This window comes from Ochlerotatus camptorhynchus, unplaced genomic scaffold (genome assembly GCF_037179485.1).
Source record: "Ochlerotatus camptorhynchus isolate MF236.1 unplaced genomic scaffold, CSIRO-AGI_Acam_v1.1 ptg000840l, whole genome shotgun sequence".
NCBI classification, from domain to species: domain Eukaryota; kingdom Metazoa; phylum Arthropoda; class Insecta; order Diptera; family Culicidae; genus Ochlerotatus; species Ochlerotatus camptorhynchus.
Window position 1 is genome coordinate 473,949 of NW_027041300.1, and position 27,079 is coordinate 501,027.

General features: G+C 39.6%; 1 protein-coding gene and 1 non-coding gene across 5 annotated transcripts in view; both read left to right on the top strand.

The window, feature by feature from the left end:
• LOC135715273 (band 7 protein AGAP004871) overlaps positions 1-27,079 on the top strand; it is a 609,777-nt gene that overhangs the window by 274,022 nt on the left and 308,676 nt on the right. For all 4 annotated transcript variants that reach the window (XR_010519024.1, XM_065238608.1, XM_065238609.1 and 1 more), the window contains 4 exons: positions 16,459-16,568; positions 26,419-26,491; positions 26,577-26,659; positions 26,751-27,010. Coding sequence is in view for 3 of the 4 variants with exons in the window: in XM_065238608.1 (XP_065094680.1) it covers positions 16,459-16,568; positions 26,419-26,491; positions 26,577-26,659; positions 26,751-27,010 (526 nt within the window). In the remaining variant the exon portion in view is untranslated. The remainder of the gene's footprint in view (positions 1-16,458; positions 16,569-26,418; positions 26,492-26,576; positions 26,660-26,750; positions 27,011-27,079) is intronic.
• On the top strand, positions 22,538-22,644 carry LOC135715276 (U6 spliceosomal RNA). Its single transcript, XR_010519025.1, has one exon. It is a non-coding gene; the product is annotated as a U6 spliceosomal RNA (small nuclear RNA).

Genomic DNA, 27,079 nt, shown 5'->3' on the forward strand with positions numbered 1-27,079 from the left:
CCCAACTACAAGGTTGTGATTTTTGGTGTTGTACGGAATACGTTTTCCTTCACTTCTGGGCTTCCGATCGGTGGTCAACCGTTCCTCGAACCGCTTAATCACTCGCGACACCGTGGAATTCGCGATTCCCAACGTTTTAGCGGTGGAACGATGCGAGAGATCCTTGTTCTCGTGATGAATGCGCAAGATTTTATCACGCACGAGCTGTTCTTTCGACTCCATTTCCGCGAGTTTTGATCACAGGACTTTAAAACTTGCAGGATGTAAATAATGCACTATGAACTAAATCCACCCAAATTTTCATTAAATTCTACCCAACGGGTAAAAAGTTAGAGCAATTTCATAGTGTGGCAATTTCATCGTGGACACCCTTTAGATTCCCGCCGAATGAGTTTATTCTAGAAGTGAACCACATTTCTTCGGATTTGGAAACGTCAATGCTCTTCTGCTAATCGATTACTAAGGCTGAACATATTTGTAGCTCTGTGGTTAAGTTAACAAAGTTACATCATGTCAAAGTTGACCATTTTGTATGGAAATCGGCATGCGCTGCTATTATATTGAACACAGATGTATATTCAAAATATACTGGGACGGGATTAAGCATCAGGGCATCATTGAAGTTGTAACTGGACAATGGAGTGGAGTGCCAACCGGAGTCTAGGAGAGAATGTGTACTTTCATTTTAGATAGTTACATTCCACTCCAACAGTTCTTATAAAACAAACCATCCGCGCTCTTATAAAACAAACCATCCCGTGGAAAGCTTAACGTGTATTTCGAATTTCGTTAATAGGTTTGTTGGCTCATATTGTTGGAAGGAGATTCTCTTACTCCCGCGGGTTTCGCGTAAGTGTCTCTGCTTACGAGCCCATCCAACCCCTTTTGGCCCTTCATGTTGAATTCAAAATGATGACGAAATTTGATCTTGCTGTTGAGTGGAGCCGAATGCAGGGCAAGACCCAAGCTAGGATGGTGGCTGCTAATACATACATACATTCTACTGCGTACAGCTTCTTCCTATTATAAAAATGAGCTCTTTTCATAACATGATTCATCGCTTCTAGAGATTTCCGTAATATCATATGGCCTTGGCCTGCTTACACCCCAGCCTTCAGTATTTTTGACGTAGGACTACGTCTGTGATTTCTATATGGGGGTACACTTTGTGAAAACCGAAAATGGAATATGTAACAAAATTATGAAAGATTTTTAACGTTAAAAACTCAGCTGCCCCTGGACCTATTTCAATAATTTTATCGTCAATCGATTAGAAATATTTCTATGCATTTGTTAAATTTAAGACTATCATTTTTCAAATTGTCACTATTGAAAATTGCGTGAATGTGAAACTGTTGCTATGATAATTAAAATTATCACAGATTTTCTGCGAAAGCGATTTCCCAACAAAAAAGTAGAAGGGTATGTGCGAATGCCACTTCGACTTGTTTCGTCTACTTACTACTCTCTGACGACTGTGCTGGGGAAGCAGCATATGCATGAAGGTAATTGGTGGATTTGTTAGTTAATTCGACGCTTTTGGACAATGCTGGACATTTACCAGTTTTTCAATAGTTTCTTGTTGAAAATCAACATTCGGAAGCATTGTGCGTGGCCATATTTCTGATCGATTGGTGATAAAATTATTGAAATTGGACCAGGGGCAGCTGAGTTATTAACGTTCAAAATCTTTCTTAATTTGTTACATGTTCCATTTTCGGTTTTCACAAAGTGTACCCCCATATAGAAATCAAAGACGTAGTCCTACGTCAAAAGAATTCAAAGTTGAATTCCATCCGGTCTTACCAAACGGTGCTTATTCAATCACCGCGTGGTGAGTGGTGGTGTTCTCCAGTGCATAGCGAAAGACTGGCTGTAAGCAGCGAGCTGCAACCCACATGATCATCCATAGAAGAGGAAGAAGCCGCACCGCTATTGATCGGAATCAATAGCTCTTCATGAGTCGCTGTGGGCCATCTATGTCAAGTGCGTCATAGGGGCTGTTCATTAACTACGTAGACAGTTTTTTTTAAAGATTCTTGACCCCCCCCCCCATCCCGCGTAGACAATTGTCCATACATTTTTTTTTCAATTTGTATGGGCCGTGGATCATTCACAACCCCCACCCCCCTCTAACATGTCTACGTAGATTATGGACAGCACTCCTATGCAAAACACAAGGTCTTGCTGAAGTTAACAAATAACATTTATTATATAAGACCACGTAAGTGGCGCCGGTGGTGTAGTGGTAAGCGTGATTACCCCTCACCCCAGCAGGCCTGGGTTCAATCCCAGTCGGCGCCGCTGGGATGTTCTGAGGCATAACATCTCTGATCACGCCTTCCTTCGGATGGGAAGTTAAACCGTTGGTCCCCGGTTCATGAGTTGATGGGTCGATAGGTAGGGTCCAGGTGTGGGAGCTGCCTTCCTGGTGTCGGTAGCATTGGTGCTCAGCACGGAAAACAAGATCGACGGAAAAAAAACAAACCAAAGGAAAAAAAAGGCCACGTAGTCCTACGTCACCATTGCGTACAACCCCATCGGACTGTCCCTTGTAGTTTTTTACTTTGTTTGCTTGCCATAAGAAAAAGCTCGCACAGCTAAAGAACTGTAATACATTTCTACTAGTGCGACATTCGCTACGCAACTCATTCCATTAGTGTATGGTGTATCTTTTTTTCATGTACATAATGCAACATACATATTGTCTGGACTAATTCTGGATGCCATTGTTCTAGAGCTAAATCAATTGCGCCTACGTGTATGCTATGCATCACAGCTCGTTACCCCGGTAAGAAATTGACTAATACTAGGGATATTCACAAAGCTCATCTTAAACGTATACACCCTCGTAAATGTGTAATCCATTACACTCCAATGGACCCTGGTATTTTTACGACAGTATTTATGTATACGATGCGCATATTGAAAATCCCTACCAACACCGAGCCTAGTAGATCATTTCAATAAAAAAGTTGCATTCTTTGGAACGCATATTGAATCTAAATTATATTTAATCATTACTATCGTATAGTATTAAAATCATAAATGATGAAAATGGAACTGTTTTCTTAATAGAGTGGGTGTGCCAGTTATGGCTACACTTCCCTATTATGGTGTGTTCCAATTATGGCCCATGGGATTATCATATGTCATAATTGGAACACAATATAATATGACCGTATAACCATAACTGGTACACTCACCCTAGCACTATTTTAATATTTTTTCATAAAACATACCTGTGGGGAACACTGAGACTTGCCCGTGATAAAAAGTAAAAAGTTTTCTCTATATTCTTCAATGAATTTTCAAATTGATCATTCCCATAAGAACACGAGAAAATCCGGGCACAATAAAAACGTATTTTTAGGGCAATTTTTTTCAAAATTTCACTGAACCAAGCTAAGAGTGTATAGAATCACATATATGCATTGGTTGTCAGGATAAGTAAATTTGTTTACAACACGGTTTCACCGGCAGGAATTTTATAACCTCGGTTGACCGGAAGAATGTAAAATCAAAAAGAAGTCGAAATTCGCCGAAAAGTTCCTTGTCTGGCAAGCAATCTTCTGGGACCACGCAGACAATTTACCAGGAAGAATGCCTATTCTGGCCGGACTTGGCAAGCTGCCTCTGCTTAAATTCCAGCAAACAGTGGTACAGTGAAAATGGCGTCATAGTTGTTCTCTAGGAGACGAATCCGGCCAATACTCTGGAACTAAGACCAAATGAAGAATACTGGTCAATTTTGAAGCACATACTGAAGAAAAATGGTGGAACTGCGATTGACCTGAAGGATTTCAAGCGGAAATGGAATTTGGCAGTCAAAAAGTGGGAACAGGGCTCAGAAGGAAGACTGAAACAATGGTCTTAATGCCTACTTGTTTATAGCTGTTACATTGAACTATGAAAAATTAAACGCATTTTTAACCCCTACAAGATTTTAGCGTCCGGATTTTTTCATGTTCAATCTTTGGTCGATAAACCACACGATCTCTCAAAAATCAAAAATCAGTGTGGTTTTGGCTAAAAATCTCCTAATTTTATTGTTTGAACCATATTAAAACATGTGTCTCAATGTTCAAAACTCTTTGAATTTCTGTTAATGCCTAGGGGCTGTTTAGAAACCACGTAGACAATTAAATTAAATTGAATACAAATTCCCAAAAAAAAAAATATGTAAGATTGTCTACGTGGGGGAAGAGGGTCTAAATCCTCTCAAAAATGGACTACGAACAGAGCCCTCTAGTTGGAAACAATGAGACAAACATTTACCTTCACATATCTGGATGCAACGAAATTAGATTACAACCAATTCACCTGAAACTTTTTTTTAAGTCAAGTAGAAACCTATACCACTCAAATGGAGTCAAAGACTTGTTTATAGCCTTAATCGAAAAAAAAAAATTAAAATTGTTAAACAAAAACTGTCTCACTGTGGACTAATTTCCCTTATTGCTTTAAGATAGTTAAATCCACACACTTAGAAATAACGGAATCCATCTTTGACATAAAAGATAAGACGTAAACAAACATGTCATGTAATATTAAGTGCTCCAAAACTGAAAAGTTCGTTGCTCGACGAAAAGTACGTTTGATTGAGCTATATTTCGCGTCTGTTATGACTCAAATTTATTTCAAAATTGATGCTCGTATATGTCACTCTCACAGCACCTAAATGTGCATAAATTTTTATAAGTGTGCAGTGATTTCATGGTCGGTGAGTACTCTCTCAGGGTGAGTGTGACTCGAATTAAACTATATTGACTGGTTTCATGTGTCCAACACATATTCAACAACCTCTTCTTGTAACTTACAATTACAACTCACCAACGTAACATGTAATGATTTCATAATACCGACAAAAAACATTTTGTATTGTGTCATGAAAATAAGCAAGCTGGCAAGACATTAAACTTAAATCTTGTTTAAATGAATCACACTGCGCCATTGATTCAACAAGTCTGTATATTTTTGCATGCAACAGCTGTTACCTCCGTTTCATGATAGAAATAACAATCGCATGATGTGCAAATATCGTGTTAACATGTTCCCTTCTCCTCCCAAAAACATCAAAACATTCGAGTCTGCAAAACGTGTTGCCTATTTCACCCAATTCCAACCATTATTGTGACGGCAATCGATTGTTCATCGTTGGACTTTCTCTCATTCTGGGGACGTTGTGGCTGGTGGTAAGCTCCAAACGAAACCATAATTTCCCACGCGATCAAAGGAAAACTTTCCACCAAACATCACAAAAACTGCGACGTGACCAAAGGAATGAGGAAACCTTGTTGCGGCATCTTCGGTGGTTGATTTACTTGGAAAACTTCCCATTCTCTTCTCGACGTACACCGAATCACGCACGGTGATCCCATGAAAATGTAAGTGCTTCCAAGGCCGCTGCCGCAGGTCGGATATAAAAACCTAATATCTGGGGGTGCTTTTTTCCCAGGAGGGGGCCCCCTCAGCTGGGCAAGTTGAGACGAGAAAGCAAACCGAAACAATACTTTGATGTTTGAGAAATAATTCGGCTTATCACGAGTCTTAGCAGCGCGAGTGTGACAAGTGGCACTTAATTGACACGGAACGCAAACACAAGCCCCAAAAGAGGGATACATCCAATTTTGGGTCCTTTTGCCCAGTGGCTATAGCCACCACAGTGCCGGCAATGAGTGGGGCGGAAGCAGAACAGAACGGGTATTTAATTAGCGATAGAATTTTATTTTTACTTTCTTGGTCACAGACGCCGAGAAAATAACAAGACCATTTAGAGGAAGAGGAACCCTCATTTTGAACTGATGGAGCTTTTAATTGGTTTCGGGAAATCGTTTTATTGTGGGAAAATGCTTGCGCGAGGGCATTTCTCAAACTCGATCGGTTGGGTTCAGCAGGGAGGAAAAAGTTGCAAATTGCTGCAATTGGGGTTTAATTTTAGATGGACTAATTTTGGAAAGTAATTCTGAGGAGATCGTTAATCGAAAAGTGAGGGTTGAATGAACTCGATTGGGTTTCCATTTAACGCTTGGATGATAAGAAGAATTTAACTTCGTCTGATTGAGATGCAGACAGAAGGCTTATAATTACATTCATTCTATTATGTTAAATGATTGTTTGAAAGTTTATTTTTTCCTTGATTTGTTTTCCGTCGATCTTGTTTGCCGTGTTGAGCACCAATGCCACCGACGCCAGGGAGGCAGCTCCCACACCTGGACCCTACCCATCGACTAGACTGCCAGCGAAAATGGTAATCTTTAATTTCGCTAACAAACCAAAATGTTTATTGCCTCGAAAAATGACCCTATGCAAAATTTGAGCTCAATCGGACATGATTTAGGGGTGGCGCAAACGCGTCAAAGTTTGACTTTTTTCACTCTCGAAAATCTCCCAAGTGGGGGGGTGGGGTACATGAAATTTCGGAAATCAAAAAATCAAATCAACTTTCTGGAACTTGGATTTGTGCAATTCACAAAAAAAAAGTTTGATTCCGAAATTTCATGTATCCCCTTGGGAGATTTTCGAGAATGAAAAAAGTCAAAATTTGACGCGTTTGCGCCACCCCTAAATCATGTCCGATTGAGCTCAAATTTTGCATAGGGTCATTTTTCGAGGCAATAAACATTTTGTATATGGTTTGTTAGCGAAATTTGATGGTCAAATTTTTCCCATACATTCATTGGCAATCTACTATCGACCCATAATCTCATGGACCGAGGACAAACGGCTTTACTTTCCTTCCGAAGGAAGGCGTGATCAGAGATGTTATGCCTCAGAACATCCCAGCGGTGCCGACTGGGATTGAAAACCCAGGCCTGCTGGGGTGAGAGGTTATCACGCTTACCACTACACCACCGGCGCCGCTGTTGTTTGAAAGTTCGTATTGATTGTTTTCATCGTTTTCATCGCCAAACATGTAAAACAACCGGTGAATTTCCTAATGCTCTGAAATCATAACAAAAATCTGTTATCAGGTAAATCCTTCATCTTTTGGCTCAATAGCTCAACCGGCATGTATATTAGAAAAATAATAGAGTTGGTTGGAAATGCTATCTAACACGACGCTTTAGTGTAGCCTGTAGATTTGAAGAAATACATCAAATCTCCTCATCCATTGATGAGTTAGGTAAAGAAGTGTGTGTTTGACTGGCCCTTCGCTCATTTTCAATTTGATTTAATTTTCATACTGCCGTACTCTAGCAGAACTATCTAACTACACACTTAGAACAATTGATGTAAATTTAGGTGCTTTGAGACTGACATATACGAGCGTCAATTTTGACATAAAATTGAGTCATAATAGACGCGAAATTCAGCTCAATCAAACGTACATTTAAACGTTTCTGTCTCGAAGCACTTAATTTTGCATGACATGTTTGTTTACGTCTCATCCTTTATGTCAAAGTTGGATTCCGTCACGTGTAAGATTAGGTATTTTAAGTGTACACCCTTTTCAAACCTTTCGCAAGCTAATAAATCATCACACTAAAGCTTCATGTTAGATAAAATTTCCAACCCTCTCTTAAAAGCGTAAAATTCATGTATGAAGTAACACAAAAACACTTTGAAAGAAAAATAGTAGCTATTTTCAACAATACTACTTGTTACTCTGAGCGAGCGTAATGCGCCTTGCAAATTGTAGTGTGGAAAGTAGAACAATCAGGCGTGAACCTTTGAAATTCACTAGAGGAGGAGCATACATAAAGCCTAAATGTATGCTTCTTTTGCATGTTATCATTATGCGTATTTTGCCCCGCAGTATTTCGAAAACAGATTTTTGTTGGTCTTTCTAATTTTACCATTTTAAACAAGAATTCTTGCTAACATTTGAAAAGGCCCTATCCTCGCTGATTGATTATCTTCATCGACTTTCTCTTTGGTTTACCACGACAACATAAACGAATGTATTGCTAAACTCGCAGCACAGTTCGACAGAAGATGATGTTAGCTTGCGCCTGAAACAACACACTTAATGGGAAATTCATTTGCAGAATTTAGCAATTTTCGTGAAGACATTGCACTTAAAAACCGATTCACTTTGTGGATTCAACGGAGATCTTCCTTAGCATGGGCATTATACTGATGCAAAATTGCAAATTTTCGCTCCACATTGCTCATATGATTCCAAATTGGGTTCTGATTAGCCTCCCAAAATTTGAACTCATTTAGTATGGTACTGATTTGGCACAAACCATTTGAAGTTTATATGCAAATTAGTTTGGGAAAACCATTTTTTTTTGTTCATATATATATATCAAAATTCACCATTTTGCTTTGCTTTAAAAAATGACAGTTGAACATTTTCTTAGCTACAACTTTGTTGAATGGCATAATTATGCTCAATCAACTGTTCAACAGGCAACATTAGTATTTCTGGCGCGTACAATGGGGCACAACAATCATGTCGACTATGTCTCACTGGAAGATACAGTGTTACTGTTGCTTGATATTGCCATAATATTATCAATCTCTTAAATAATTAAAAATTAATTAATTTGACGTCTAGCTGAAAAACTATCTTCTCATTAGCTGAGATATTTTCCATAAGAATTGCTATAGTTACTTCTGATAAAACTCAATTTCAAACCCTCAATATTAACGACAACAACGAAAATTTACTGTCACCTATCAAACCTCACTACTTCACTCTGAGATCGAAAACATCTTTGACAAAACAGTTTTCATCAGCCGGGAATGACGAAGCTTTGTCAGCGCCAAGAACTCATTCGTAAACGATATTGAAATCTTTCCCTTTTTCAACGCATATTTGACGTTCGTTTTGACGTTGGACTCAGGTCTCAGTTACCTTAGTTGGTGATACTAACAGCTAACAGGTCCGCCAACGTGAATATTTTGTTTCTTTCTTTCGCACATCGATTGTGACGTCCCACATGCACTCATATTGTTGGCCTGCATGGCCACGCGCACACCTTCAACACTGTGCAAAACAAACCGCCAGAAACCGAGCACAAAAAACCAAAACGAACGTGGAAACCTTTTTTCTTACTTACATTACGGCTAATTACAGTTAATTTATTGTATTTTACAGTGAATTTAAATCAATCTTAGTCAAGTAAGGTCTTTATATATATTTACAATCAGTGGTAAGTTTAGATGCTATAAAATATGCTTCATCCTTTCTAAAAGTATCCTTACACATGAGGTAAACTAAATTTATTGTTACCGCCGCCATACACTACACTGGTCACTCTTGTATGTTATCGGTAAGAAAGGGAAACTAAACATATAAAGGACATGAAACATTTGAGCTAATTTACAATTACCTTAACTAGGACTTATCACTAAAGAACTACATGCTAGGCTTGAACTAGATTCTGAACTCTAGAAAAGGGACACTTAACGTAAGTAATTATTATCTAAACTTATATGTTTATGTTTATGTTTATGATTGAGAACGATGAACAGTATTATACACACTTACACCTATAATTATGTCCTCATGGATGTAAACCAAACTTAAAGATATATTTATTCTCTGATCAATGTAAAGCAAACGAACATACTAAAATATGTAATTAATTTATATTCATTCGACAGGAAAATTATATTCTCCATATTGGTAAAATCACCCGGATTGTGCGTTATTATTCGTTGGGCGCCAGAGAATTATAATCTTGGAAATTCCCTTCTGAGTTGAACTTAATTCAACAAATATTTTCTAAACACAAAAGAAGGATAGAAACCGAGAGGGACGACTCTATCTACGTGGCAGGAAATATTGTGTTTTGCTGTGGCTAGCTGCACGTACGCTGAGTAGATAGAAAGAATTTTTTATCACGATTTTGAAAATTTCCTGCAAAAAGATGATGCGCTATGCAAGTAGATGCGAGAAATTAAAGAAGATTTCCCGAAGATTTATTCGCTAGTGTGAGATTTTTGAGCATCTATAATTGAGATTTAGATGTGTCGTCCCCCTCGATAGAAACGATAAAACTACCATTCCAGACTAGCTGGCACTGCACATCATCCAACAGAAACCCATCAACATAAACCCAGGATGGCCAGATCTGTATGTTCTAGTTACCGATTGTAAAAAAAAATACTCGATTTCAATTATTTTTATCGATTTCAATTGATTTTTACAGAAATCATTAAGTTACTATGAATTTTATTTTGAACATGCAACCACTCCCCGCTCAAACAGTTTAAAAGTGGCGATAAATACAAGATAAGATTACCTTCCAATATTTGTTATACAATTCAGACCTACATTTGTAACGATGTTTTGAACCCTATTATTTTTCTATGAATGTTTACCCGTTCGTTCGTACTACCCATAGATAAGTTTCATGAAAGCTTTGGATGTCCATGAATTTTCAGGGCATGCTGTCAGTTTGTCTGCTATCTTAGACATCCACCTTTTGTAGACGCCACCTACTTTTTGACACGGCAGTTAAGATACCATTTTTAACATTAAAAAAAACTGGGGGTCGTAGAGAATTCCATAGATTTTGGCTATTATGCTTAACAGTAGTACAACTTCGTTTATTCTCTCGAATCTGCCAATAGGAAGAAATTACACAGTAGTTTTTAGGCACAACCCCAACCTACTCCGCGTCCATCGAATCATTTGAGTGGAGTGCTTTGAAGTTGTCAGAAGTTGTTAAATGCTGATTGAAGTTGAAGACAATAAATTGAAATTTACTGCGCAACATCTAAACTCGAAGTAAGTTCGGGCGGTTTAGTGAATTTCGGTGATTTAAATCCATTTAAATTATTTTCCACAGTTCCACAGGGCCTCCCTTAGCTCAGTCGGTAAAGGCGCAGCTACAAAGCAAGACCATGCTGGAGGTGGCTGGGTTCGATTCCCGGTCCGGTATAGGAATTTTTCGGGTTGGAAAATTTCTCGACAATTACACACAATTATACTAATGCAAAAATGGTACAGGCATCGAAAGCTCTCAATTGATAACTGTGGAAGTGCATCTAGAACACTAAGTTGAGAGCACGCAATAAGCTAATATGCGATATGCAATTAGCTTAAAATGCGAAGAAGAAGAAGAAGAAGAAGAAGAGGAAGAAGTTTTTGAATTTGTAGAGTGCAGGATCATATCTTGATCAAAATAGAATATTGAATATATATTGTGAAGTTTGTGAAATATGAAAATCAGGTAAGCCTAATTAGTTAGTAGTAAATTGGTGAGCAAATGATGTGAGATTTCCGCGTTAACAGGCGCTTTTTGCCCAGTCAACGCTGGTGGTTTGTATTGGCTTGTAGTGGCTAGTGCTAGAATCGGCAAATATCGTCGAAACTGGAGCGGACTGTTTCAAGCAGCTAGGACATCCACCGTCTTATGCTGGCTGTTGATCAGACGGCAATTACGCCCACCCTTTACTGCTACTGCGCATTTTCTCGTAGCACCCCTATACCCCCTACTTGCCCACGTCCGAGTCATCTTCGCGCGTAAGCTTTCGGTGACCAACTGATCCTGTTTGAGTTCGCGTACTAGAACGTCGCGGGACATCCGACGAGGGACCGGATACGCTGAAGGAACCAAGTCAGATCTGTCCGAAAACTGCTCACATTAGTTTGATTTGATTTTGAATGGCTATGCTAACACACATGAACTAGAAACGTGACGTTAGATTGGTTTGGGTTAAATAACTATTGCATATTTCCCTTTAGTTGATTTTAAAGAATTATTTCATTTTCGCGGTTTGAATTGGTGTTTTCAAATTTGAGTATCCTTATCTGATTGGTTGGCTTTAGACGTTTGGGTCAAAAAAAGTAAGTTCGTTTGTGTCAACATCTGAGTGACCTGACCTGAGAAGGGAAGTTTCTTGCCGGGTAATTAAGAACGAGTTGACGGTCCTTCTTTGGAAGATGGCGCTTAAGCCGTCAGCTTAGCGTAACACGGAGAACGTTACACATTGAAAAAAACATATCTGGCCACTCTGCATACACGTTATTTATAAATAACCCAAATTTGAGTATGATCTACGAAAGAAAGGCTCAGTACAACGAATTCACTTATTATAAATTCAAACATAAAACCGTTCAATTAATAGGTGAATCAGAATTAAGTTGTATTGTGTCAAACATGAAGTTATTACCTGTATTTGATCCTTCTCCTCGGCGTTAAATATTTTGCTGTTGAGTTATGTGAATCTGGGATCGAGATATAAACACATTTCAAATGCTCGAGATTCTATTATTCAGGTCAACCTTTTAGTCGACGATTCTGTTAATTCGTGTACGAATGGATTCGAGACTTGTCTTTTTATATCACTAATCACTAAAATTCCTACAGTGACATGTGGGCAGCTTGCATGTCCTTGTTGCAAACGTACAGAGGGCCATAAACCGTGTGGTAATCGTTGACGAACGTCCAATTATTTGAGAGATCTGTAATAAAATAAATAGAAAATTTTAGTTACTGGTTATCGAATTCAATTAAGGAATCCTACCCATCTCAGGGAACTATTTAGCCAAGGTTTTGAAGAAATTTTCTTGATTTTTAAAGCTGTTAATCATTTTATAAATTCTAGTCACGGGCGTAGCCAGGTTTCGAGCTAGGGAGGGCCAGTTAGCTGAGGTAAAGTGAGGTGCGTAATGAACAGCCCCCTCCGAAGTAATACGATAAGTGGTCCCGGGGGACTACGGTCAACGTGTCCAAGGAGGTTTTAGTGCGGTAAGAATCCCACACACCATGTTACCGTGACCGTGCTCCCGGTGTCAAGCGGGGGCATTATGGCCTTTTTAAAGGTTTCCTCCTTGCAACAATAAAAAAACACACGCACACACAAATACAATTAAGCACAATCCGTGCTTTATCACTCTTTTTAGAACGGAGATGATCAAAATAATAGATTGATTCTACTGTAGGTGGCCTTCAAATTTATTTACTTTTCCATACTTCTTCTTCTTCTTCGCATTTCAAGCTTATTGCATATCGCATATTAGCTTATTGCGTGCTCTCAACTTAGTGTTCTAGATGCACTTCCACAGTTATTAATTGAGAGCTTTCGATGCCTGTACCTTTTTTTGCATTGGTATAATTGTGTGGCAAGTCCAATCATACTTCTATGCCCAGGAAAGTCGAGAAATTTTCCAACCCGAAAAATTCCTAGACCGGACCGGGAATTGAACCCCCACCTCCAGCATGGTCTTGCTTCGTAGCTGTGCCTTTACCGACTGAGCTAAAGGAAGGCCCCCTTAGCCCCCTTAGACCCACTTTTCCTTACGTACCATTTAATATGATAAAGAGTAATAAATTGTGGATTTATTATTAAAATCATACTGTTAAAAATCTTAAAATTTATACAAACACTAGTGCGTGGATTTATTATTAAAATCATACTATTGAAAATCTTAAAATTTATACAAACACTAGTGCCACCTACCGAGATAATTCTTAACTAATCAGTCTAAAATTAAAATGGCCTTGGTCTCCTGAGCAACTTAGTATCTAGAAAATATCTCGAAATATCGACCTTGCATTTACACGAAATTCATAAGAACACTAGTGTCACTTAGCGAGAGAATTTCAAACTTAATTGCCCACAATTAAAAAGGTCTTAGCCTGCTGAACAACTATGCAGAAAACAGCAACTTTGTATCTAGAAAATATGTCGAGATGTCGAGCCAGCATTCACACAAAATTTATTAGAAAACTAGTGGTACCTGGCGCAAGAAATCCGAGATGAACTGTCAAAAATTTAAAAGGTCTTAGCCTCATGAACAACATTGCATAAATCAGCAGCTTTGTATCTAACAAGTATCTCGAGATGCATGAAATTTATAAGAACACTAGTATCTTCCAGCGAGAGAATTACGAACTAAACTGTACACGATTCAAATGGTCTTGACCTCATGTACAACATTGCATAAAACATCAACTTTATTAATAGCCTGAATCATGAGATATTGCATGTACACAAATTTCACATGAACACTAGAGTCATCTATAGAGAGAGAGAATTCTGAACATGAAAATACACTGTAATGTTGGTCTTTTTATTCTAAACAACAATGCAGAAGACCGTATCCTTCAACTTTATTCTAAAAATGTTGATAAATCGATGTTTTCTACAGACGCTAACACCACCTAGTGAGTGAATTCCGAACTAAATTGTTTTCCATTTTCAAGAGATTGGTCCATAGAAGAATATAGGTGAATACATGTTTAACTTTTGAGCTGATACTTCTCGACAGTAATTAAAAATGTAACTGATCTATAAATAGATAACTTGGCGTTAGAGGCTGCTGATCTATAAATAGATCACTGGGCGTTAATGGTTTAATGACGAACATGTGAATACTATACCAAACATCTTAAAAATACAGTCAAAAGATACAACACAATAAACACTTTATCTTCCGCTATCCAATAAGCCTTCTTCATCACAACGGGAGCCGCTTCCACTGGTTTCATTGTATGACAGTATAGCCAATGGGGGTCAGAGCGCTTCCATTGCAGCAATGGACGCAAAACGTGGTCATCAATCAACACTGAACGACATGAAATTAATGAAGCAACATAAATTCGTGGAGCCGTTAAACAAGCAAAAACTTCCCCAATTGCATGGACAATAATAATGTGAATGAGAATGCCACAGTTAAATATTACATGGACGGTTTTCAGCACAACCAGTCTCAAAAAACAGCAAAAACGTTTATTGCTTCAATATCCGACGGTTTCAGTTATATATTCAATCTTTTTCAAGGATTCTAAAAAAGTTTTACAATAATCCGTTACAATATTTTTTTCCCTTATTCTTGACTTACTAACAGAGGCAACGTTTCATTGTAATAATATGTAGTGCCCTACATTTTGTTGTCCAACTTTGGCTGTAAGCGGTAAAATGCATAATAGAAAAATATTTGATCAACGACTAGTATTTTACTCACTGCAATAGTTTCGACTTGTGTGTGCCGCACTGCACTTTTGATCAGAAACTTTTTCCGTTAGATAAAAGCTTTTTTAATATCGTTTTATAATAGTTGATCTATAGATTTTGAGCGCGGGCGTTTTATCGACACCTATTCTGACTATTATTATTCTAGATGCTATTGGTGTGATTGATAGCTAGTGTCTTCATAGCGTGTGTGTTGGTATTGGTGTGTTTGTTGTGTCATTAGTTTCATCATTTTCCGTGTTCTCGTTTTGTATTTTGTTTATGTTCTTGATTTTGTGCAAGATACCGGCATAGATTGAGTGTAGGCCATTGGTATCTGTACGACGGTTAACACAATTTCTGCTGTTTGTTATATGACACATCTCTAGGAATTGTAGTGTTTGTGTTTTGTTGTTTCTGTCTAAAACTTTGACTTTATTCAGATCAAACCGGTGGTTTTCGGTGATGCTGTGGTGCATTAGGGCAGTTTTTTCACCGAGTGCAACGATTCTGTGATCGGTGATGTTGGCTTCTTCCTTCATCAGTCTGTACATTGCGTTGTAGTACGTTTGGTGTCCGTTCAACCGTGTTTTTAGACGGTTAGTTGTCATACCAACATAGCAGACTTCGCAGTTGCTGCACGGAATGTTGTAAACAACGTTTGTTTGGTGTTCTGCTGGTGCAGGATCTTTCACTTTAGTGAAGAGACTGCACACTTTTCTGGCATTATGTTTAGTTAGTTTTATGTCCCGGCAGAGTTCCTTGTCAACCAAGTTTGACAGGTGAGGTATGAATGGTATCGAACGGTAAGTATATTCCAGGTTTCCTTGTTCTGGTCTTGTTTTGTTTTGGTTTGGCCGTTCATTCATACGATTAATGAGTCTGTTCCTGAGCGGTTTAGGGTAATCGTTCAGACTAAGTTGTTCGTCGATGATTTTGGCCTTCGTTTGATCATCAATGTTAGAAGAGAGCTGGTTATCTCTACTATCAAAATTTTTGGCCATGTTCAACTTTTGACTCATCGGATGGAACGATTGGTAGTTCAGAAATCTTCCGCTAGCAATAGGTTTCTGATACCATTGTGTTTTTATCTTCTGATCGCTCTGTCGTATTAGAAGCATATCCATGAAGAGTAATTTGTTATCTACTTCTAAGGGCCCATGCATTAATTATGTCACGCTAAATCGAGCAAAAAATTACTATTATGTGAATCGTTGTCATTAACGAAAAAACGTATGAGATTGTGTCGAAGGTTTAATCAATTCTTCCAGTGTCGATTTCTAAAATAATGTTGACAATATGAATAGCTCAGCACTAACTCTAATAATATTTATCACAAACAAAATTCAACTAGTTGAATAGGGTCATCACATCGACGACCGATTCGGATGCGCCCAATTGGGATTGTATCCCTGGTGAGGATGGCTATGCGCAACATTAAAATTTAAGTTCAAAGTTTGAACGCGCTTCCCTTTATACTCCACTTGTACTCTGCAATTAAACTTTTCACCAGCTGCCTAATGTATGGCATTGCATAAACATTGTACAACATAGACTAAAGAAAACTTTATTTCCTTTCTTCTCTTTTCCGAATTACAGCGGAGGATGAATCCAACGGGGAAGCTTCAACGTGCGGCCGTATTCTCATCTTTCTCTCTTGGGTCTTGGTGGTGCTGACGATGCCCTTCAGTCTGCTGGTGTGCTTCAAGGTAAGCGGGAAAACTTTAACTAAATTCCATTACCACCAATCAGAACGCCTACGAAGTGCGAGGTCCATCCGTCAAACTTTTGCGTCAAAGCGTAACCAATTTTGTTGTGCTGTGCTGTGCTACGCTCGGTTCTACCGCCTATCCTCTACGAATGAAAGGGTTCCATACCTCACCTCCTTTACTGCCCATTTGTGAGTCTAATGAAGCGTGGAATTAAATAGACTAGAAGATAACTACCGCTTTCACAGGCAGCCACCAACCAAAAAGTGGCGGGCATTCAAGTTTTCAGACATGGAAAGTAGGTTCCGTAGGACAGGGAAAACTGCGGTGAGAGTGAACTGTATAATTCATTAAAATTTGCTTCAACGTATTTTTGGTAGAAGGTTTCGTTTCGTTGCACAGTGGTACAATGAAGCAGCATTCTGATGAAAATATACCCATCTGATCTGAGGATATCAAATGCTGTTGTTTTTTTTATCCGGAATTTGTATAGTTCCTTGTTATTAGAAAAGGAAATCCTTATACTGATAGGCATCAACGCTACTGCCCTATTGTGGATATTTTTTCAAAACAAAATAAACAAATCCTTCTTTAACGAGCGCCGCTCTTTGCCACAGTGCACACTGAGAGCAGAGGTGGGTCACATCTAAAAACTTCACTTGGATACGAGCCACAACGGAGCAGGACTATGAATTAGTATGTATATGAGCTGCAAAGTAATTTTCCTCACTCACTCGAAGCAACTCTACCAACGGCACCGAACCACTAGGACAGATTCACTAGGGGTAACGCATCATGTTTTGACGACATGTCACTTTGTTTACTAGTTTTAGATGTCGAGTGGTGTTAAGATTGTTAATTGAAATTATATCCATCGGGGTACACATACATATCGCCCACAAACCGCACGAAGATAGTGAGTAATTCTTTTTTTTTCTGACGTATGGTCTAAATAGGAAACTAGGACCCAAACTGGTTCACTTACCTTATAAATCCATGTACACACACTTGGGTGCCTATTTATGAGCATGAATTGGCTCGAGGGAAGAATTTTATGTTTTAATTAAAACAGGCACCATTTTAATGGGTGCAGCTTGAGCAGCCTTCGAACCAACTTTCACTTCTACACATCGCTAAGTTGATGGAAGCAATGAGAGAAGTTTTTTATTGCCTCAAATTCATTGGAAGGTTGGCAGCTCAGTGAAGGGTATATTTCTGATGAGAACTATAATGGTTTAAGTACCTAAATGGTAAACGATCCGTTTTTAAGACGCTGTTTTGTGGTACTTGCATTGCATATTTCCCTGTTAATATTGTTTGTTAAGGTTGAGGAGAAACAGAGCCTTTATCAGTATTATCGGAAATGCTGATTTTGTAGGGCGTGGCATTTTGAATAGCTCCATGTGTAAGAGATTTAGATAAATATTATTCCATACTAAGTTATTGGGTCTCACTCACTCACTCACTCACTCACTCACTCACTCACTCACTCACTCACTCACTCACTCACTCACTCACTCACTCACTCACTCACTCACTCACTCACTCACTCACTCACTCACTCACTCACTCACTCACTCACTCACTCACTCACTCACTCACTCACTCACTCACTCACTCACTAACTCACTCACTCACTCACTCACTCACTCACTCACTCACTCACTCACTCACTCACTCACTCACTTACTCACTCACTCACTCACTCACTCACTCACTCACTCACTCACTCACTGTGACGCTCGTTTTCCAGGTTTTTTGACAGTTATTACTTGTTCCGGTGGTACCAACAATGAAATTTTCTAATAAGGAAATTAATAAGTGTAGTAACCGTCTTTTTGTGATATCTGGGGGATTTATCATAAGATTTTTTTAATCACATCGCTACTCGATGAGTATCAAGATTTAAAGAGAATTCCATAATTGTGAATGGTTTATCCAGAGAGCCGTCGATGGACAAGTTTTTTTTTAAAGAAATTGTTGGTTGGAATGTTTTTCACTCTGATTAGATGATACGTAGTTATGCAGCAATTGCTAATATAAATGTTATCAAATTTGTGTTAAATTTAACTCCTTTTCTTCTAAGCTAGGGTGTTATATTAAATTGCCATCCTACTAAGAACAGCCCGCACTTAACCTCTCTTTTTCGAACAGATATGAACAAACATTCAATGATTCTACTAAAGATGACTTCCCAATTTATTTACCTTTCCATACCTACCATTCGATTTGATAAAGAGTAAGAAATTGTTGAGATATTGTTAAAAATCTTACACTGATTCTTGATTCGCTCAACGAGTTTTCATTCCGTTCTAACGCATTGAAACGTCATTGGGTTTTCTTCATCCTACGGATAAAGGCAGAAAAAATGTATTCCCTCTGAGCACTTCTTTTGTATTTGAGATCAATAAGTCTCTAAATCCGTGTGGCCTAAGCGTCACTCCACGAGGGAGACTACACGTCAAACTTGAGACTATCCTAACGACGAGTCCATTAAATTTCCTAGAAAAGATTTACGGATCTGGCTTTCAACTGAACTGTCGCATGCAGCTAAAACCATTTACGCCACTGTAAGAATTGATTTGTCGATAAGACAGAAAAATGCATATCATGCAAATGCACTCACATCAGTAGCGTTCACTTCTACCATAGCCTTGCCAAACAGAATTATTAATTTACCTTTCCTACACCCAGAACAGCGAACCCGAATGCGCGGATCATGTTAAATACATCTGTCAATACGCTAATAGCCTAGGGGTCGGTAGGTACACTGAATAACAAACAAATTAAGAACAAACCCATTAAATACATCTCCAGATTAAGCTTAATAATTTGAATAATTTGCAAGTTCAAACACGTGTAGGTTAAAATCATTGATTCATAACTCAATACCCAACGCTGAACTTTTCAGGAGTACTATTTTATAATGTAATCTTCGAAATTCAATCGGTTTTAAACCCTGCCAGGGGCCGCCTCCCATATTTTCGGGCCGTTCAATATGGCGTCACAAAACCGTCCGATGGGCTGTATATAATATTGACATTTTCGAATCGAGATTTGACTAGGTACCCCTCAGTACCCAACGCTGAAATTTTCAGAAGTACTATTTTATAAGGTAATCTTCAAAATACAGCCAGTTTTAGACCCCGCCAGGGCCCGCCCACCCTCTTTTCGAGCCGTTGAATATGACGTCACAAAAACGCTTGATGGGCTGTATATCACATAGATGTCAATGAAAAGCATTGGTGTATTCAGCAAAGTTGTATATTTTAATGATGCCAACAATTTTTTAGAACATGATAAATTGATCAAATTTGAAAAAAGCACTAATTAACTCAAAAAACCAATATTAAGGTAGTCTTAAGAGAAAATCTATTATAGCTCTACAGAGTTATGATGTAGAAATTTGGTGTCTTTGGCAAATGTTCATAAAATCAACTGCTCTGCAACTTTGTGGAAGACATGGAACCATTATCTCGTAACTGGAAAAAGTTAGAATTTGGATGTGTAATACTAGCTTAAAGATTATTCAGGTGTGTATTTCAAAAGATGCGAGATATAATTTTGAGCAACTTCTCCCAAGACAGCCAGTCTCTAAAACGTCGAAAAAGGGTAGAAAATATTTTTGACCGTCTTTATTCATATTCGTGCCACTGTGAGTCGGTGAGAGCTAACCCATACCTAAAGACCTCTACACGGAAATGGAAAACTACCCAAAATTAAGTAATTTTCCCTCAATTCTGGGGGTTCAGCCCAATAACCTAAATTTAAATGGTGTCCCACATCAAATCACGGAAAAAACGCTGTAGAAAATTACCCATGGGGTATTTTCTTTTGAAAATTTGGGTGGAAGTAGTTAACACTGTGTTTACACTGTATTTTTATCGCTGTCAGTTTTTCGACAGTTGGAAAAAAACGGTGTCACCCGAAAAGCAACATCGTGAATTGATTTTGCGCAAGCACCTGAAAAATCTTCAACAACTCAACCTCTCTCATCGGAAAACAACTCGGAATCGTGCAGTCAACGGTAAGTCGTGTGATTAAACGATACTACAAAACTCTGAGCATCGAACGGAAGGAAAAATGCGGTCTGAATAGATGTTCTATTAGTGAACAGGATCACAAGCGTGTCGTGAAAGCGTTTAAGCGGAATCCCAAAGCTTCGGTCAGGGATTTGTCCAAAAAGTTGAATCTGTCCAAGAGGGACTGCATACGTACAAAGTGCAGAAGACTCCAAATCGTGACGAACGGCAAAATACGGTGGGAATGTCACGGGCCCGGAAACTGTACACAGATGCTGACGAAGCCTTACGTCAAGGCGGAGCTCCGGCAGCTTCCGGGGCTACTGTTCTTCACTACCCAGCGCAAGTGTGATGTTCCGGAGGACGTAAGGAAGCAAAAACTTTAAAAAATACATAATTTGGCAAGCGATCTGCTGGCAAACGTAGTGCACTGTTCGTGACTACCGGGACTTAAACGGGGAGATCTACCTCAAGGAGTGTCTACGGAAGCGTCTGCTTCTTTTGTTGAAGCAACAAGAGGGCCCTACGATCTTCTGGTAGGATCTAGATTCGTGCCATTTCTCAAATGTTGTCCTGGAGTGGTACGAAGCCAACGGAGTCACTTTCGTACCCAAGGACATGACCGCCCCCCCCCCGTCCAACGCTCCGGAACTAAGACCCATCGAAAAATACTGGGTTATTGTGGAGCAGGCATCCCAAGTGGGTCAAATCTGAGGAAGGCATGAAGAAAAAGTGGGTTTACGTAAAGAACAAGCTGCAGCCATATGTTGTACAGCACCTAATGAGTGGAGTTAAGCGTAAGGTGCGAGCGTTCGGTTATGGTATTGAAGTTGAAAGGAATAAATATGCCAAAAGCTTACTAATGGGTTATAGTTTATTGTCTGAAAGTTTGAAAAGGATCGGTCTGCTAGGTAATTTTCTACAGCGTTTTTTTCCGTGATGAAATTTGATGTGGGACACCCTTTAAGTAAATTGCATATAGTAGTTTCCATTAACACTAGCAACAAAACCGAAAACAGTCAATGGGTTCCCGACACTTACCCTTTTTCTTATGTTACGTACCCGTCCATCAATTATTCAAGTATCCAAGTATTTAATTACGATTTATATCTTAATATGAAAGAAAGCTGAGTTAACGTATAACTCTATAACGTGAAGGAGCTTGGGATTGAAACCATGATTTTCTGCTCAGTAAGCAAAATTGGTCACCACTAGGCCACCGAGGTAGCTCCTTATTTCACAAAACAATTACGACCAATTTCCAATTGACGCCTCCTGAGCACGACTGTTGGATACCCTTATGGTGATCTTTCCTACATGCAGGCGATCTACGAATTCCTTTGTTTGTCTGATGTTAGAGTTTGATGTGACCATCCCCTCCTTTCCAAACAATTTCCAGCCATTGCGTCCCAGTCTTATTATCCTTCTGTTTCTGTGCTACTTGCCCCTGCCCAGCCAGGATTTAAAGGAGGCTTCAGAAACCAGTTTCCTACCTAGCTCCTTCCAATCGAAATTGTTACCCATTAACCTAGAGCCCGCCACGAGTAATTAGTACCCAATACTAACCTAGAACTACTGCTGTTTAAAATGTAAATTCAAACCTTACTGATTTTTGGCACCGCAAAGTATCACACACGACTGAGCCTAGTAAATAAACGAACTAGTTAAAAAAAATCCTGTTCAACTAGCTGTTGCTAGATTTCGATCCTGGCGACGACGATAAAAATTACACTGGACAAAGATTTGTTTTAGATTTCTGATAAACACGTCTTTCCTAAAACTCAAATATTACTTCTGTAACGTATTTGTTCCTCCATCCTAATTTCAATACGCATTGTCTCATATTAGGAATATACACGATTTACACTAAACTCTATTATGTGAAGGAGCTTGCAATTGAACCCAAAATATGCTGTTCGGTAAGGAAAATCGATCGCCACTAGAGGCGTCCTAGCTTCGGCTGGACATATACTAAAATTGGAACGATACAGAGAAGATTAGCATGGCCCCTGCGCAAGGATGACACGCAAAATCGTGAAGCGTTCCACATTTTTACACCATCAAACGGCACTTCAAGGCTGGTTCCAATCCCTCTGCGGTAAATCAGGCGGTATTGGATTTGCAGAGAAGGACGTACGCTGGATACGCCATCCGTTACTCGGACGGTTCCGTAGCCCAGAAAAGGGTGGGCATCGGCATCTCCGGTGACCACCTAAAGGAGTGTCATAGGCTCCCGGATGAGTGCTCTATTTTTTCCGCCGAGGCAGCCGCAGCTTTTATCGCAGTTACTACCCCGGATACACGGCCAATCGCACTTTTCACAGACTCTGCTAGTGTAGTCACTGCACTTGAATCCGCAACCAGCAGGCACCCCTGGATACAGGCCATCCAAGAGTACGCGCCACCCAACACGGTATTCATTTGGTTGCCTGGACATTGCGGTGTAAAAGGGAATGAGGAAGCTGATCATCTCGCCGGATCAGGCCGTCGTATGACCAAATATACCCGGAAGGTCCCCGGGCAGGATCTGAAGAAGTGGGTCACCAAGACCGTAGACCAATCCTGGAGCCGGGACTGGCTCGCCGGAAGTATACTGTTTATACGGAAGATAAAAGGGGACACCAGCAGATGGGAGGATCCACCCCTCCACCGTGAGCAGGTTGTTTTATCGCGACTCCGGTCCGGCCACACAAACGTCTCCCACAACTATAAGGGGGACGGACCCTTCCGGAGGATATGCGACCACTGCCACATCCCACAGACCGTCGAGCACTTCATCTGCATATGCCCGAAATACGATGGAACCAGGAGAAGCTACGACATTTCCGGCAGCATCCGGGATGTCCTCTCCGATGATCCCGTTCGGACTGCTACGCTGTTTATCTTCCTGAAGGAAACCGGACTCTTCAATATGATTTAAACTACTCGACCCACGCAACCCTCAATGACTAGCTCCAACTACCGGCATACACGATACGTTTCAACCCTGAACCCTGATGACAACTTACCGCAATCCAATTGGAAGTCCAACTGAATTAACGCAGATGTACCACGCCAGTTCTTATTTTAATATGTCCTTTATGTTTATACTGATTTGTGTTTTATGTTAATGGTGTTAATGGTTATACAAACACTGTAGCAGCTCTTACAAACCTTTTGGAACTCCCTTCTGGAGTTCCCAAGGTGAACCAGCCAATGGCTGAAAGCCTTGTAAATAAAAGAAAAAAAAAAAAAAAAAAAAAAGATCGCCACTAGACCACCGAGCTCCTTAAATCACAAAACAATAACGATCAAGTTCCTGTTCAACTTGCTGTTAATAGATTTCAATCCCGACGGCAACCTGACTGACGCCAACAACAACTGCTCTTGAGAAGGATTTGCTATGGCAACACGTCTGAAACCGACGATCTTCTATTCAGTAAGCAAAAGCTAGCCGAAGCCAAATTTAAAAAAAAAATACCATCTAAAACATCACATCATTTACTGCTTGTGGCGTGATACTTTGCATGTTTGCAAATTGATCGTCTACTGACTAGTCTTTCCTATGTCCGAAACTGGAAGAAGACAGTAGCAGAAATCCACCGAAACTTTTCACCACCTTTCCCAAAAAACACAACGTATAAGAACTGTATAAGTGAGTTTATCAGACTCCCGTGAGGGGAACAGTTTTGTCTACACGCCATTTAAAAATCACTCAACCCGGCTTGAATTCCCTCAGATCGGTCAAAACTAAACCCACACAAATATGGGCATACACAGTTCGAAAAGTAGTGTAAATTTCTGTTCAAATTTGTCATCATCCCAAACAAAGTCCACCTATTCATGGGCAGGCTCAGCCTTGACCGATCTGGGTGGACTCCACCCAAACTTGGATAGCCTTGAATTAGCGTGTACCACAAAGCTTTTACAAAACAGATCAAAATTTTCTCATACATTGTTGCCAAAAAACTTTCGAAATATTTATACTGAAGCGCAACAATTTGTAAAATGATCAAATTGAGAAAAACTAAAACCCGCACTTACATGACATAAATTGTATTAAATCATATTGTTAGAAATATGATGCTGATCGCGCACGGATAGGACCCGAGTTTTAAGTTGTGTGATAAAAGGAAATATTGAAACTAGAGTCGGTGTATAATGAGTCACGCCAAGAGAACTCGTATCACGATTTTAGAAAGATTCCATTTCTTTTCACTTGGCAACAGAGGACTTCTACATCTACTTCAAATGACTTCTAACGAGAAAAAATAGCGGCTGTAGTAAATCATTAGAACAGTCACTTTGTTAAATTATCTTAACAAAAAATAGTAGAAATTCTCATTACTGATCATTATCCAACGTATCCCATGACAATTTAATGCTCACTGCGTGTTTATGATCATTTCCTCGATTATATTTTAAATTTTATTGCAATACCTTTCGTGGACCTTTCATTGCATCGTAATGTTTGTTTACTTTGCACGATAGGCAGCCGGTTTGACAGTTCAATAGGTAAACTTGGCTTCACTCTGCACTCTGCGTGACTCATTATGCACCGATTCTAATTGAAACGAGAACGATTATTTGACCGTCCTGCCATGGCGGAAGTATGTGACCTAAAAACGTTTATTTATTGTAACATAACAAGGAAACTACAAAACAAGCAATGACAATGATACGGGGACAAGTGGTGACATCTATGGGTAGCTACAGAAGCTACTTTATGTTAAGGGTAGAGGCAGTAGTAGCATAGACATAACTCTAAGACCAGATGGTCTCGAAGAAACGTGCTCAACTTTTTAGCTCTCTTCGGTCCCAAGCTAATCGATGCACCCCTCGAAACATAGGAAAATCTATGAACCCCTTATTTTATCTGTCAAACTTTCATAGCGAATCAAAACAAACATAGTGTAGTACTAGAATTTCGACTAGAATGGGGTACGTTAATCGATTTGCTTAGGACCAATAGGCTAGTCAAGTAGTGAGCCAATTTAAAATCGTTAGTTTCCACCGGTTGGTAGTAGTCGCCTGCACGAACAGATACAGTGCGAAACCGAACTTTTTGTCAGTGCGAACCTCAGTCTGAGCTAGGTTTTGAAAACAAGCGAGCAAACTGACGTTTGTCAGAAAACAAGCAGACCCAATTTTGATACCCAATCCACGTTGGAACTGAATAATAAACGAATTCGCTACTAGCTGGTTCCTCGACGTGTTCATCAGTCTAAGAAAAACTCCAAATCCTCAGCGTCCTGTGATTTCTTAGGTGCAAAACTATCATGTATTACTAAATTAACTATTTAAATCCGATATTTACACTCAAAAAGAGAACAACAAAATCAGAAGCACGTAAAACAACAACCGATCGCGATGCTGTTACATTTGTTGTATGACACATATGCAGAGGATGTAATAAATCAAACCATACATTGGATGTAAGAGAAATTTGTTTTGCGTGTTGTAGTCAATTCACGAAAAGTCAACTTACCTTTTTTAACTGCCAATGTCTTATACATTCAAGTGAGGGGGTTAGAAGGAAAGGGGTGTAAATGACTTGATCGATTCTCTACATCTACTTTCTCTTTTGATAGCCACAGCTTTATAAACAGATTTTGCGCTAGTTCTGCCACATAGTTTTATACAGGACGTCCAGCATCCAGAATGGAACTCGAATCAAGGAATGTGTTTGCAGCTGAATTAAGCACGAAAAAGAAAGTCGATGAGGAGAATCGATCAAAGTCACTTACACCCCTTGACTTCTAACCCCCTCAAGTGATGTTTCTAAAACAAACGATCTCCAGAAAAATTTCCACTGGTTACATTATCTATATTTTTCTCATCATTTTCAGGTTGTCCAAGAGTACGAGCGAGCCGTAATATTCCGCCTTGGTCGCTTGGTGCAAGGCGGTGCGAAAGGCCCAGGTCAGACATTCGTCCTTTCCACGCTGAACTTAGGGAACCTAATTTGGCTAATCCTAATTTTCACTGTTTTCACACTATTTCACAGGAATTTTCTTTATCCTACCATGCATTGACGCCTACGGACGTGTTGACTTGCGTACCCGCACATATGACGTCCCACCGCAAGAAGTAAGCTCGCACATCACAAAAAACTCATCAAACATCGGTGGAAGAAATGCTTTCGTAACGTTTTCCCTTTTCCGTTTCAACTTAAATGCAGGTACTTACGAAGGACAGCGTGACGGTGTCGGTGGATGCCGTTGTGTACTATCGTGTCTCGAACGCAACCGTCTCGATTGCCAACGTGGAAAATGCTCATCACTCGACCCGACTGCTGGCTCAGACGACGCTTCGCAACACGATGGGTACCCGGCATCTGCACGAAATCCTCAGCGAACGAATGACAATCTCCGGCAGTATGCAGCTCTCGTTGGACGAAGCGACCGAGGCCTGGGGCATCAAGGTGGAACGAGTGGAAATGTGAGTATTTTAGTTGAAGAAATACATGCTTTTTGATTGTATCAATTCGGATTATCCCGCCCATAACAG